Source organism: Camellia sinensis, unplaced genomic scaffold, assembly GCF_055761805.1.
Source record: "Camellia sinensis isolate YWXY unplaced genomic scaffold, ASM5576180v1 Unanchor6, whole genome shotgun sequence".
Lineage (NCBI taxonomy): Eukaryota > Viridiplantae > Streptophyta > Magnoliopsida > Ericales > Theaceae > Camellia > Camellia sinensis.
This window is the reverse complement of record NW_028129474.1, coordinates 1,905,752-1,918,532: the sequence shown is the minus strand read 5'-3', so window position 1 is coordinate 1,918,532 and position 12,781 is coordinate 1,905,752. Positions and strand designations below refer to the sequence as shown.

Sequence of the window (12,781 nt, the reverse complement as noted above, 5' to 3'; positions counted from 1 at the left end):
TGCAGGAGGATCCGAATAAGTGTCCAAGTATTTAAACCCTGATGCATGAGAAATGGCAAATAAACACCATAAGTACATTTCTGCCATCATGCAAGAGGGTCCGAATAAGTGTCCGAGTGTCTAAGCCCTAATGCATGAGAAATGGCAAGTCAACACCATAATTGCATATCTGTCATCGTGCAAGAGGGTCGGAATAAGGGTCCGAGTATTTAAACCCTAATGCATGAGAAATGGCAAATAAACACCATAATTACATATCTGCCATCATGCAAGAGGGTCCGAATAAGTGTCCGAGAATTTAAACCCTAATGCATGAGAAACGGCAAATAAACACCATAAGTACATATCTGCCATCATGTAAGAGGGTCCGAATAAATGTCCAAGTGTTTAAACCCTAATGCATGAGAAATGGCAAGTAAACACCATAATTACATATCTGCCATCATGCAAGAGGGTCCGAATAAGTGTCCGAGTGTTTAAGGCCTAATGCTTGAGAAATGGCAAGTAAACACCATAATTACATATCTGCCTTCATGCAAGAGGGTCCGAATAAGTGTCCGAGTATTTAAAACCTAATGCCCGAGAAATGGCAAATAAACACCACAATTACATATCTGCCATCATACAAGAGGGTCCGAATAAGTGTCCGAGTGTTTAGACCCTAATGCATGAGAAATGGCAAGTAAACACCATAATTACATATGGGCCATCATGCGAGAGGGTCCGAATAAGTGTCCGAGTATTTAAACCCTAATGCATGAGAAATGGCAAATAAACACCATAATCACATATCGGCCATCATGCTAGAGGGTCTGAATAAGTGTCCGAGTGTTTAAACCCTATTGCTTTAGAAATGGCAAGTAAACATCATAATTACATATTTGTCATCATGCAAGAGGGTCCGAATAAGTTTCTGAGTACTGAAACCCTAATGCATGAGAAATGGCAAATAAACGCCATAAGTACATGTCTGCCATCATGCACGAGGCTTCGAATAAGTGTCCGAGCGTTTAAACCCTAATGCATGAGAAATGGCAAGTAAACACCATAATTACATATCTGCCATCATGCTAGAGTGTCGGAATAAGTGTCCGAGTATTTAAACCCTAATGCATGAGAAATGGCAAATAAACACCATACTTACATATCTGCCATCTTGCCAGAGGGTGCGAATAAGTGTCTGTGTGTTTAAACCCTAATGCATGAGAAATGGCAAGTGAACAACATAATTACATATGTACCATCATGCAAGAGGGTCTGAATAAGTGTTCGAGTGTTTAGGCCCTAATGCAAGAGAAATGGCAAGTAAACACCATAATTACATATCTCCATCATGCAAGAGGGTCCGAATAAGTGTCCGAGTGTTTAAGCCCTAATGCATTGAAAATGGAAAGTAAACACCATAATTACATATCTGCCTTCATGCAAGAGGTTCCGATTAAGTGTCCGAGTATTTAAACCCCAATGCATGAGAAATGGCAAATAAACACCATAACTACATATCTGCCTTCGTGTAAGGGGGTCCGAAAAAGTGTCCGTGTGTTTAAACCCTAATGCATGGGAAATGGCAAGTAAACACCATAATTACATATCTGCCATCGTGCAAGAGGGTCCGAATAAGTGTCCGAGTATTTAAAAACTAATGCACGAGAAATTGCAAATAAACAGCACAGTTAGATATCAGCCATCATACAAGAGGGTCCGAATAAGTGTCCGAGTGTTTAGACCCTAATGCATGACAAATGGCAAGTAAAATCCATAATTACATATCTGCCATCTTGCGAGAGGGTCCGAATAAGTGTCCGAGTATTTAAACGCTAATGCATGAGAAATGGCAAATAAACACCGTAATTACATATCTGCCATCATGCAAGAGAGTATGAATAACTGTCCGAGTGTTTAAACCCTAATGCATGCGAAATGGAAAGTAAACACCATAATTACATATCTGCCATCATGCGGGAGGATCCGAATAAGTGTTCGAGTATTTAAACCCTGATGCGTGAGAAATGGCAACTAAACACCATAAGTACATATCTGCCATCATGCAAGAGGGTCCGAATAAGTGTTCGAGTGTTTAAGCCCTAATGCATGCGAAATGGCAAGTAAACACCATAATTACATATCTGCCATCATGCAAGAGGGTCGGAATAAGTGTCCGAGTATTTAAACCCTAATGCATGAGAAATGGCAAATAAACACCATAATTACATATCTGCCATCATGCAAGAGGGTCCGTGTAATAACCCGACCCTCGTCTATGATTCTGGTATACTTTCAGTTCCCTCATTCTGTATATTTATATGCTCATTGCGAAATTCCATGTGGAATTATGGTTACGTAAGTGAATCCCATGTTTAAGGATGTCTATCTGTTCAACAAGAAAAGTATATGTTACATTAGAAGGTTTGAATCAGAAATTGGAGGCCTTAAGGGCTTAATTATCTGAAATTGATTTTATATATGTGATCTGCATAATTTTTAGGTAATATTAAGCATATTTGGGAAATTTCAATTTGGGATGTTTAAACGATTGATTTTCGTCCTTATTCGATTGCTCTCTATATATATATGTCTATATGAGCACAAGACTTAAGAACCTTCTCATAAGTTTCCCTGGGAAGAGAAAAGTGAAGAGAGGATAGGAACAAGAAGGAATTGAGAGAGATTGAAGCTAAGGTAAGGTTAAATTCCCTAATCCAATCTCCTTCCTCAATTTGAAATAACAAGTTCTTGTTTGGGTATGATCTAGAGTGTGATGAGAATCTTGGTTGTGCATGGTGAAGTTTTGGTATGAAAATCCTGTCATTTATGTGTCTCTTTCCTCATCCAATTGGTATTCATTCTTTTGATCATGATTTTGAGTCTCTAAGTTATGTTAGATACAAGTGAAGTTAAGAATTTCAAGAAATGGAATTATGTTTATGAGTTTCAATTCTTGGTTGATTAAATTGAGTTGTGTTCATGATTAATGCAAGTTAGATTGTGTATATGATGCTTTGAATTACATGTTTTTGAATCATGATTTAGCATTGAAAAGATCCATCCTTGAGCCTTGGAAACATTCTCCAAAAGATGAGATTTTGATGCAAATTTCAGACCAAAAAAGGGGAATCGCCGCACGTGCGGGAGTCACTGCCGCACGTGCGGCAAATGCTGAAATTTTGGGTTTGGTTCTGCCTAAAAGGCACGTGCGGCGGCATTCTGCCGCACGTGCGGGGGAGTTTGCCGCACGTGCGGGGCTCACAGCCGCACGTGCGGCCCATGCTGAAAAACGTGGATTGCTCCGTTTTGCATGTAGAATCCTCTAATGTTGTCGGAATATGTATTTGATGCCTTTTTAATATGTATAATTCCTTCGAAGTAAATCGAAACAGAAAGTGACTTGATATAAAAAGGGAACTAAATTGTAAGGTTTGAATGTGTGCAGGGCACACTCCAGGAGGGGCAAACACTCCGTTGTAGCACTGTGAGTAGTAGTACAAGAATGTACATCTTATATACTATTGACAATTATTGTCACTAATGCTCTGTTCTTTGTAAGTATTCTTCAAACATTTATGACAATTGGAAAGCAACGTGAACTTATATGAACGCTGAAAGATTTGCGTACGTCGGTATGATTTTGGAATCCCTATATTCCGTTAATGACGAATATTAGCCTTTGTTACACTACAACAAAAAAGGTCTATGGTGACGAAAATGCATGACGAAAAAATATTTCGTCTCCAAATATATATGTTTTAGTGATGAAAATAAGATTTCGTCTCCAATTGTATTATTTTTAAAGACGAAAACAAAATTTCGTCACCAAATGCTTAAAATCAAATAAAACAATAGGTGACGAAAATTCTATTCGTCTCTAAATTTTATTTTTCATCACAAAACAATTTCCCGCCCTTGAAAAATTTGACGGAAGATTAGGCGCCATTTTGGAGACGAAATTTTTTGTCACTATTGTAAAAAATTTTAGAGAGGAAATAATTTTATCTCCAAATATATTATTTTTAGAGAGAAAAATCAAATTTCATCACCAAATATTTGAAATCAATAAAAAATAAAATTGAACAAGAGAGATATATCTCTGTTAGGATGCATCTCTTTTACTTTCTCTTTTACTCCCTCACCCATCCATCTCCTTCACACCATCCATCCATCTTGGTCGCACCGGCTAACCCACGCGTCGCCGGCCGACACTCGCTACAACAGGTCTCTCTCTCTCTCTCTCTCTCTCTCTCTCTCTCTCTCTCTCTCTCCCTCTCTCCCTGTTTTTGCCTCACTCTCTCTCCCCCTACCCTCTTCTCATTTTTTCGAGCTCCCTCTCCCATCTTCTCGCTTTTTTGACCTCCATCTCTCCTCTTCTCTATCTCACTATCCCCTTTCTCGTCTCTCACTTTCATAAGTCATTTTTCCCCAATTTGAACCCTAATTTGTTGGATGCTTCGCTGCCTGTGACCTTCCAACTTGGTTTTTCTCTAACCCTAATCAGTATCCTTTAAATAAAGATTTTTTTTTGTGTTTATTTTCCTGAATTTTTGAAGATCGCAGCTTCAATTTTTGTACTGTAGCTCAATCTTCAAATCTCGATATTGATTTTTTTTTTTTTAATTACAAGTCAATTGTTTTGCTATTGGGTCTGAAAATTGCTTTGATTTTTCTTTGAATTTTTGACCTTGGAATCCAATGAAACAGCTCTAAAATCCAAACTGAGAGAGCTACTTAAGCTCATTGTGAATTATTTTTGATGTTATTTGAATTAGTGCTTGTGGGTATTTGACTGCTTACTGGATATGTTCATAAGAAGTTCAATCAGCAATATAAAGCTACAATTGGGGCTGATTTTGTCACCAAAGAACTACAATTTGATGACAGGCTTGTCACTTTACAAGTGGGTTCTCAGTTCCATTTCAGTTTTGTTGTTCTGTGCCTACTTTTATTTAGAGCATGTTTGATCAATATCTCTTTATTTGCTGTGTGATTATGTGCTTTGCTTTGGTAGATATAGGACACAGCTGGGCAGGAGAGGCTTCGGAGTCTCGGCGTTGCCTTTTATAGAGGGGCAGATTGTTGTGTTCTTGTATACAATGTTAATGTCATGAAATCATTTGATACTCTTAACAATTGGCATGAAGAATTTCTCAAACAGGTTAGTTATTCATCTTTATCTCATTGCTGCCAATGTTGAACAATTTGTCATATATCTTTTATTTTTTGGTCTATTTGTCTCAGTGAGTGTGTGTAAGTGTAAATGCATCAATAAACAACTTCTGAGGCCCATTGTTTAAATTGCACATTATGCATAGCTTACAAGATAGTTAATCAATCATTTCAAATTTTCTTTTTGTATCGAAGGATTCAATTAGAGGTACTTTGCTCTCAAATACTTGGTTCATTGATTCTTCTTGTCTATAGAATTTTTCACAACTACTAATTTTGAACAAATACGAGGGAGTGTAGTTGTTTCAAGTTTTATGAGGATCACATAACCATAAAATTGTCGATAATATTTTGGTCGTTCTGCTGTAGTGGTTGTTTTCTTTATATAGGTTGATTCTTCCTACTTCATATATACTTTACAATGTTGTGGCTATCACTACAACAAAAGTAATCTATGGTGAGATACATATGGAAATTTCCTGAGATAGAATTTTGTAACGACGAAGTAAGACTTTTTGTATTTATAGTTGGCTCTTTCAAATTTCCTAAGATACATATGGAAATTTTATTGCTTCGTGCTTAATTGTTGGTAAACTATCTTATACTGTTTTGTTTGGAATCTCTTTCTTCTTTTTATTAATTATTTTTTAAGGTTTTTCCTAAACGAGTAATCTTCATTTATTGAAATTTCATTGCTTTTTTGCGATTTTTTTAAAAAAAATTATTTTGTGTTTTTGTTTGATTATATGGCTGTGCAAGTGCAATTAATGAACTAAACCTTATTCAATTGGTTGGAAATTTGGAAGTAACTACAAGTCTTTTCCATGAATTGCCTCTATTGAGGCAAAAGGGTATGCAGTACTTTTGGAAATAGAGTAAGAACAGTTAGTGACGATTAATAAACTTGTAATGCGATGATTCTGACAATAGAATTGATCAATTTTGTATATTTTAATTATTGATGAGCTTAGAGTTCTCAGATCTTAGATCTATATTTTTTTAACTTCTAGTGAAGAAGTGAAACTAAATCAGAAGAGAAAGCAGAGTTACAAGAAGGGAGGTTCTTGCATTGCATGAATAAAATGAGAATGAAAGTAATCCAGATTTATTCCTCATGATGCTTTCATTTCTTATATTTGGTAAAGGCACAAGTTTTTAAATTTTTAATGTGAATTTACTACCAGTATTTTAATGCAGATTTTGATTTACTGCTTGGCATGTAAGTTTGTGTCCTGGATCTGTTGTTTAGTTTCATTCATCACTCTATCACCTACATGGGAGGCCAATCAGAGAATTGTTACAGACTTGCCTTATATCTCTTTTCTAAGACACACAAGCTTAGTTGATATAATCTAGAAACCTCTGCAAGTTTGCAACTATTGCCAATTGATTTTGGGTTAAATGCCTCCAAAATTCAACTCAAGCCTTAAAACATAAGCATAACAACGGACCACTCAGTTGATATTGATATTTTCAGCTCATGGAATTTATGATATATTGTATCATTTGCTTTCATCTTATGATGCTCGTGGATTATGGTGGCTCAATTTTTCCAATCATTGCTCATTCCCCATGGAATGGTGTACACTTGGCAAACTTTGTGATGCCTTTCTTCCTTTTCATTGGTGGGGTTTCTCTTGCACTTGGATATAAGGTAGTGATTGTATATTTATCTAGGAAAACAAATCTTTTTGCCAAGAGACCTGTAACTTTTTATTCTTAAATTTGATAATTATCTTTACACGCTATGAAATTCTGTGTAATTATATACTGCCTAACATCTAGACTCAATAATTTCTACACTCAAATAATAATTATTGAGGAAGTCAATCATTCAGCACTAAAGACTCCCCCTTTTTTTTTTTAATGTCAGAGAGTTTTAGACAAAGTAGATGCTACACAGAAAGCATGGCTTAGGGTCTTGAAGCTTTTTTTCTTCGGTGTTTTTCTTCAAGGTAATATTGTGCACAACTTTCAACTTACGTCCTATAATACATAAATGTATCTAATTGGGCCATACAAAACCCTTCGGGCAACTATATATAGACTTCTAACAATCTGTGATGGATGGCAAGTTTATTGTGGAAGACTTTGCCATCACTACTACAAAAATAGTTAAAGACCACACTTTGACAAAAAAAAATATCTCACTTTTATTGGAAGTGTGATAAAAAAAATTAGATTGATATTTTAATTATACTTAATTTGATTAAGTGCGATAATATTTATTTTTTATGTCACTTTTCAATTAAGTGTGATTATATATATATTTTTTTAATCACACATTCTAATTAAAGTGTGATTATATATACACTCCTACTTTTTAATCACATTTTTTTAAATAAGTGTGATTATATATATATTTTTTAATCACGCATTCTAATTAAAGTGTGATTATTTATATATTTTTTAATCACATCTTCTAATTAAAGTGTGATTATATATACACTACTACTTTTTAGTCACACTTTTTAAATGAGTGTGATTATATATATATTTTTTAATCACACATTCTAATTAAAGTGTGATTATTTATATATTTTTTAATAACACCTTCTAATTAAAGTGTGATTATATATACATTACTACTTTTTATTCACACTTTTTAAGTAAGTGTCATTATATATAGGTGTATTTGTATAAAATATTCCAATTTGATTTTTATATAAAATATACAATTCCCAATTTTTTTTTTTAAAAAAAGCCCCAACACCAAAACATAAATTAAAAAAAAAATATTCAAAATACATTTAACTCTTTGGCTACTTCTAATCAAAACGAGATATATATCCTTTATAATTGATCCATTATATGAAAATATATACCCTTTATAATTGATTAGAATGGTCCACAGATCTTTCCAAACAACAAACAAATGGCTGAGATCATTTTACACATTAGAGAGTTCCCACCCTCACACACGCGCAACAGTTTCTTCTTTTCTTCTCTCTTTTGTGATTCACGCTCTGTCTCTCTCTCTCTCTCTCTCTCTCAGAACAATAAACACCTCATCGGCACAACCTTTGTGTCTCCACCTCTTCCCCGAATTCGGATCCTCTTCACCAATAGACACCCACCCTCTGCGCTATAGACGGTGCTCTTCATTTCCCTTACAACCTTTTGAAACTCATTGGCTTGGGAAAGACCTGCAATTTTGGTAAGGTTCTAAACATAGAGATTGTTTATTTTCTTTTCTGAAACCCTTCCCTTCTTAAATTAGGGCATTTGATTAAACTATTTTGGATTTCAATTCAACGATTTTTGGTTGGGGGTTTTGAATTAGGGCATTTGATTCAACGATTTTTGGTTGGGGTTTTTGATTTTTTTTTTAATATGTATGTATATATGTATAAGCTCAAATCAATTACAATAGAGATGTTTGTTTATATATGCTTTTGAAGGTGGCAAGCGATCGATTATGCTCGGTTGAATCACAGTACGATTACATTCTTCAATTGCTCCAAACCAGAGACCGCAGCTTCTCGCTGGAGTCGAGTCAGGTTGAATGCTTCCAAGGTCATCTGCTTCTTCCTCTTCTTCTAAATTTTTTCCCCAATTCAGTGTAATTTCTAAAAATAATTATAAAATCATCTATGGTAAACTTTTACATCATTAATAACCAAACTCTTTTTAAAAATTTTCATGAATCTGCAAGTGGTGTATCTTAGTAATTACATGAAAACTTTTAGATAAGATCTCTTGGTGGTGTCAATAAAGGCCATATATTTTTATATTTTAGATTAGTTTTTATGGTTGTGGTACAATTTGTGTCAAGTTTTTCAGCTATTGTGAGATATCGCATATTAATCTCTGGGTTTTATGTATCCTAATCATATGACAATAGACTTGAGATTTTTAAACAAGTTTCTATAAAATGCACTGAAAATATTGTAATAGTCATAGTTTAAAATATATTGTAACTACTTGGGATTTTTTAAACAAATATAAATAAAATTCATGGATAAATTAGAAGCTTAATAGTCACAGTTTGAAATATATAAACTACTGCTCAATTTCATGAAGTTTTCTAGTGAAAGACTGTCACTCTGTCATATCGGACTTTGGATATCTGGTTTTAGGTACAAGAATTCATTAAAACTATGTGTTGCTACTTCTATTTGTTTTGTCAATTACTTGAAGTTTGGACTCTAGTTTCTCCTTTTCAACTTCATGTGTTTAAGTTTATACAGACTTTGCTTTCAATGGGGCATTTCTTGATTTCAAAATTTCCACATGGTTGTAGTTTTTTGGTGTGCAAAAAAAAAAAAAAAAAAAAAAAAATCTGATGTTTTGGATTTTCAGGATATAGGAAGAGAACTCTTGATGTTTCCAGAAACTTATGTGTGGTTGGTCTCTATTTTTACAATGAAAAAACTGAAAGTAAAAAAAGTTTTGAATTTTTTGTGTAGTAGAAACGAATAAAAAAATGTTCAAAAATTCGTATTTTTAAAAAAGAAATTGCATCAAAATTTTGAATTTATTGCATAGTATGTCTATGATTTGCTTTTTACTATTTGTCATAGTATGTGTCTGGGCATCAAAAATAAAAATAAAAAAACACCAGAACAACATTTGTAAAGTATTATGTTGCAAGGCTTTTGATCTTTCTCATGTTCCTACAGTTTTCTTGTAGCTATCTATGTAGTCCCTATAGATTTTTCTGTGAATAAGAAAAAATACTTTGTCATGTGGAATACCTCTTCTAATCACACTTATTGTTCTTGTAGTTTCTCTGTGCAATAAAGTATATGCTCAAGAGATTGAAGATAACAAAGCTATTGACCATCATGAATTGATCGATGAAGAAAATCTTCAGTTAAATTCTGCGACTGCTGGGAGAATGGTAAGGAGAAATTATAATATTCAACTTTATTGCATATTAGAATAGCTGTCTAATAACTGTTATTCTTTTCAAAAAGCTTGTCATTTTATGATATCTAATACAGTACACTATTTGCTGCATGCTCTTTTATCTCATGCCATTTTTTGGTGCTATTTTGTGTGGGAGAACTTTCCTTTCACATTCCAGGTTCAGGAAAAATAGCATTAAGCTCATTGAGTAGTAGTCAATGGAAAATGATATTCTCTATTTGCAGTTTGTTTTGCTTAGTGAAACTATTTGAGTAGTTTTAGAGGGAAGTGCTAACATGATAGGAGTTGATTGAATGCTAAGAACTGCTTCAAATGGTAACAATGCGCCAATTGTAAAATATGTGTGTGTGTGTGTGTGTGTTTTTTCTTTTTTTTTTTTAAAAAAAAATTAGCTTTTGAAATTGAGATTTTGAACATGAGTTTTGCAAGGGACCCCAAATATTTTACCAAATATTCTATTAAATCTCTCACATGGGTATATTTTACATTCCAGTCGGATTAAATAGAGGGCTGAGTATATTTTTTTAGTATCTTCTTCTTTTTTAGTGTCTTGAATGTAAAATATATATTTTTTTTTCTTGATGTGCTTTAAGGGCCTCCAGTTGCGGGAGCTTTACTATTCTTTTAATTCTTTGTTCTTAATGAATTGAATGTAAAGTATGTAATTCTAACTAGCTTTGCTAATCTTGAAGTGCACTCTCATTGTGATTTCTTGTGTTAAATATCTAAATGTCTCATGGGTGAAAACCAGGTAAAAAGCATTGTTGACAGATAAAAGAGATAATCACTACAAACTGCTGCTGCTGTGTTGCTCCTGAGTTGGTTGAGTTGGCTTTTCAATTAGAAGTAACTTAACAAAATTCTTTATAGGTAAATATGTTCCAACCCATATGCAAAAAGCTTATACCATCCTAAACTATAGTATAAAGTAAAATTGAAGTTGTAATATGACTTAAAATCAGAAGGGCATGGACTGCTCTAGAAGATAGAATACTTGCAGCTTATATTAAAGCTCATGGAGAAGGCAAATGGAGAAACCTCCTAAAGAGAGCTGGTACATTCTTTCTTTTTTTTCCTTTTTTTTTTCCCTCTTTATGTTTTCTTCTACTCATTCTTCAATTATTGTCTCTTGTTAGTTTACACTTGAAAATTATCTTAGTTTAATACTCTTGTGTTAAGGTAAATCAAATTAAAGCTATTGGCTTGGAAATTGTTCATTAACAATTATATCCCATATCTTTATTTGTTTCAGTGACAAACACATTTGAGGAGTTTCTGGGTGGGAGTACTGTGGCTCAGATCTTTAAGAAGTACGGTAAGAGTTTCTTTGGAGACTCTGAGATTTGTTAATTAACATTGGATTGATGTTAAAGTGCTGCATCATGTGATTTGTGATTTAGTCTAGGTACAATATTCTTGTATCCTTCTTATTTAGCTGTTGGTTGAGAGGTAGTTTTCGTTTTAAGATTTTGGCCACGCATTTAAGATTTTCATTTTGGATTTATTGATTCCATGTATATGTCATATCTGTATAGTAATCCAACCATTTATACTAATAACAATCAAAGTGGTTATTCTTTTTCTATTGGTGTAGGAGATGAAGAGTCAGTGTCAGTCTCTATAAATAGTTAGTGAGCATCATGATGAAAACTGAAAAATATTATTACCCTTCCAAACATCAGGTAGTATGGTGATGCATTATCAATAAATAAAATAAAAAAAGAAAAAGAAGTAAAGAGCTAATTTCCTAATTGTTTCTCCCAAAATCAATTAGAAACTTGCATAAATGGCTTGTTCATCTTTGCATGACCCTTGTTAAAACACACACTAACCAAAGTAGAGACATAACCATGTGTTTATTTTTGTGTTTATTTTTGCTAGGCAGTGTTGGAGTTGCTCTAAGTTAGTGATGTGATTAATAAGAGCTTGCCATGTACAAAGGAACTTTTGGCTGTTAAGCTAGACTCATTGTGTACACAATTTGTATTGACATGGATAGAGAGGTCTATACAATGTAATTGATAATATGTTAATGTTTTTCTCGTTTATTTTCTTTGCAGATTGGTTTTTGATGACGTTTGGAAACATACTTGCAAATGAAGATCAAGTGTTGAATTATTATTTTTTTCCTGAACTGATACTTGGTTGTAATTGCAAATCAAGATTGAGTGTTGATTTTTTTTTATGGACTCCACGTTAGTTAATTTTGGGATTTGCTTTGATGGTTTTTTTGTTATACTTAATGGATTATTATTAAAGTTGTTTGATGGGTATATTTTGATTTATAATATAAATTGTTTAGTGAATTTTTTTGTAGAGGTGTATAATAGCTAGTAGATTTCTTAGTACAATTAAAAGGCTATTGGGATATAAGGAAGGATATTTGTGAAATAATAATTTAAATTGAAATATAAAATATGGAACAAGTTTAGTGACGAATTTGTTTCGTCATTTGTATTTTTTATTATGACAAAGTGATTATTCGTCGCTAATAAACATTTTTTGTGACAAAATTTGTTGCAACTTATATATGAAAGTTTTCATTGATTTTCATGTGTGGTGACCAAAAATTTCGTCACGTATATATATATATTTGCGACGAAATATATTTCGTCACCCATGTATGACTTTTGGAGACGAAAGATTTCGTCAACTTTACATCTTACTGTGACGAAATTATTTCCTCATCAATGATTAACATGTGTGACAAATTTATTCGTCAACTAAAGTTATAAATATGGTACTGAATAAC

General features: G+C 33.4%; 1 protein-coding gene across 8 annotated transcripts; it reads left to right on the top strand.

The window, feature by feature from the left end:
* The first annotated feature begins 4,593 nt into the window (after positions 1 to 4,593).
* On the top strand, positions 4,594 to 12,335 carry LOC114303918 (uncharacterized). 8 transcript variants are annotated; one of them, XM_082912808.1, is made up of 8 exons: positions 4,594 to 4,888; positions 5,000 to 5,146; positions 8,559 to 8,673; positions 9,885 to 10,000; positions 10,781 to 10,899; positions 10,992 to 11,083; positions 11,282 to 11,339; positions 12,090 to 12,335. In XM_082912808.1, the coding sequence occupies exons 2-5, from the start codon at positions 5,096 to 5,098 to the stop codon at positions 10,802 to 10,804; spliced, it is 306 nt and encodes a 101-aa protein (XP_082768934.1). In that variant the 5' UTR covers positions 4,594 to 4,888; positions 5,000 to 5,095; the 3' UTR covers positions 10,805 to 10,899; positions 10,992 to 11,083; positions 11,282 to 11,339; positions 12,090 to 12,335. The 8 variants fall into 8 exon arrangements, 4 of the variants coding, with proteins under 4 accessions (XP_082768934.1, XP_082768932.1, XP_082768931.1 ...); XM_082912806.1 differs by having other exon boundaries at positions 4,609 to 4,888; positions 10,995 to 11,083; positions 11,282 to 11,344; XM_082912805.1 differs by having other exon boundaries at positions 4,609 to 4,888; positions 11,282 to 11,344.
* Positions 12,336 to 12,781: the final 446 nt, after the last annotated feature.

Coding starts and splice junctions, on each gene's coding strand:
- LOC114303918 (XM_082912808.1), top strand. CDS start 5,096: ATGAAATCATTTGATACTCTTAACAATTGGCATGAAGAATTTCTCAAA. Junction 8,674..9,884: donor TCAGGTTGAATGCTTCCAAG/GTCATCTGCTTC, acceptor TTGTTCTTGTAG/TTTCTCTGTGCAATAAAGTA. Junction 10,001..10,780: donor CTGCGACTGCTGGGAGAATG/GTAAGGAGAAAT, acceptor GGTGAAAACCAG/GTAAAAAGCATTGTTGACAG.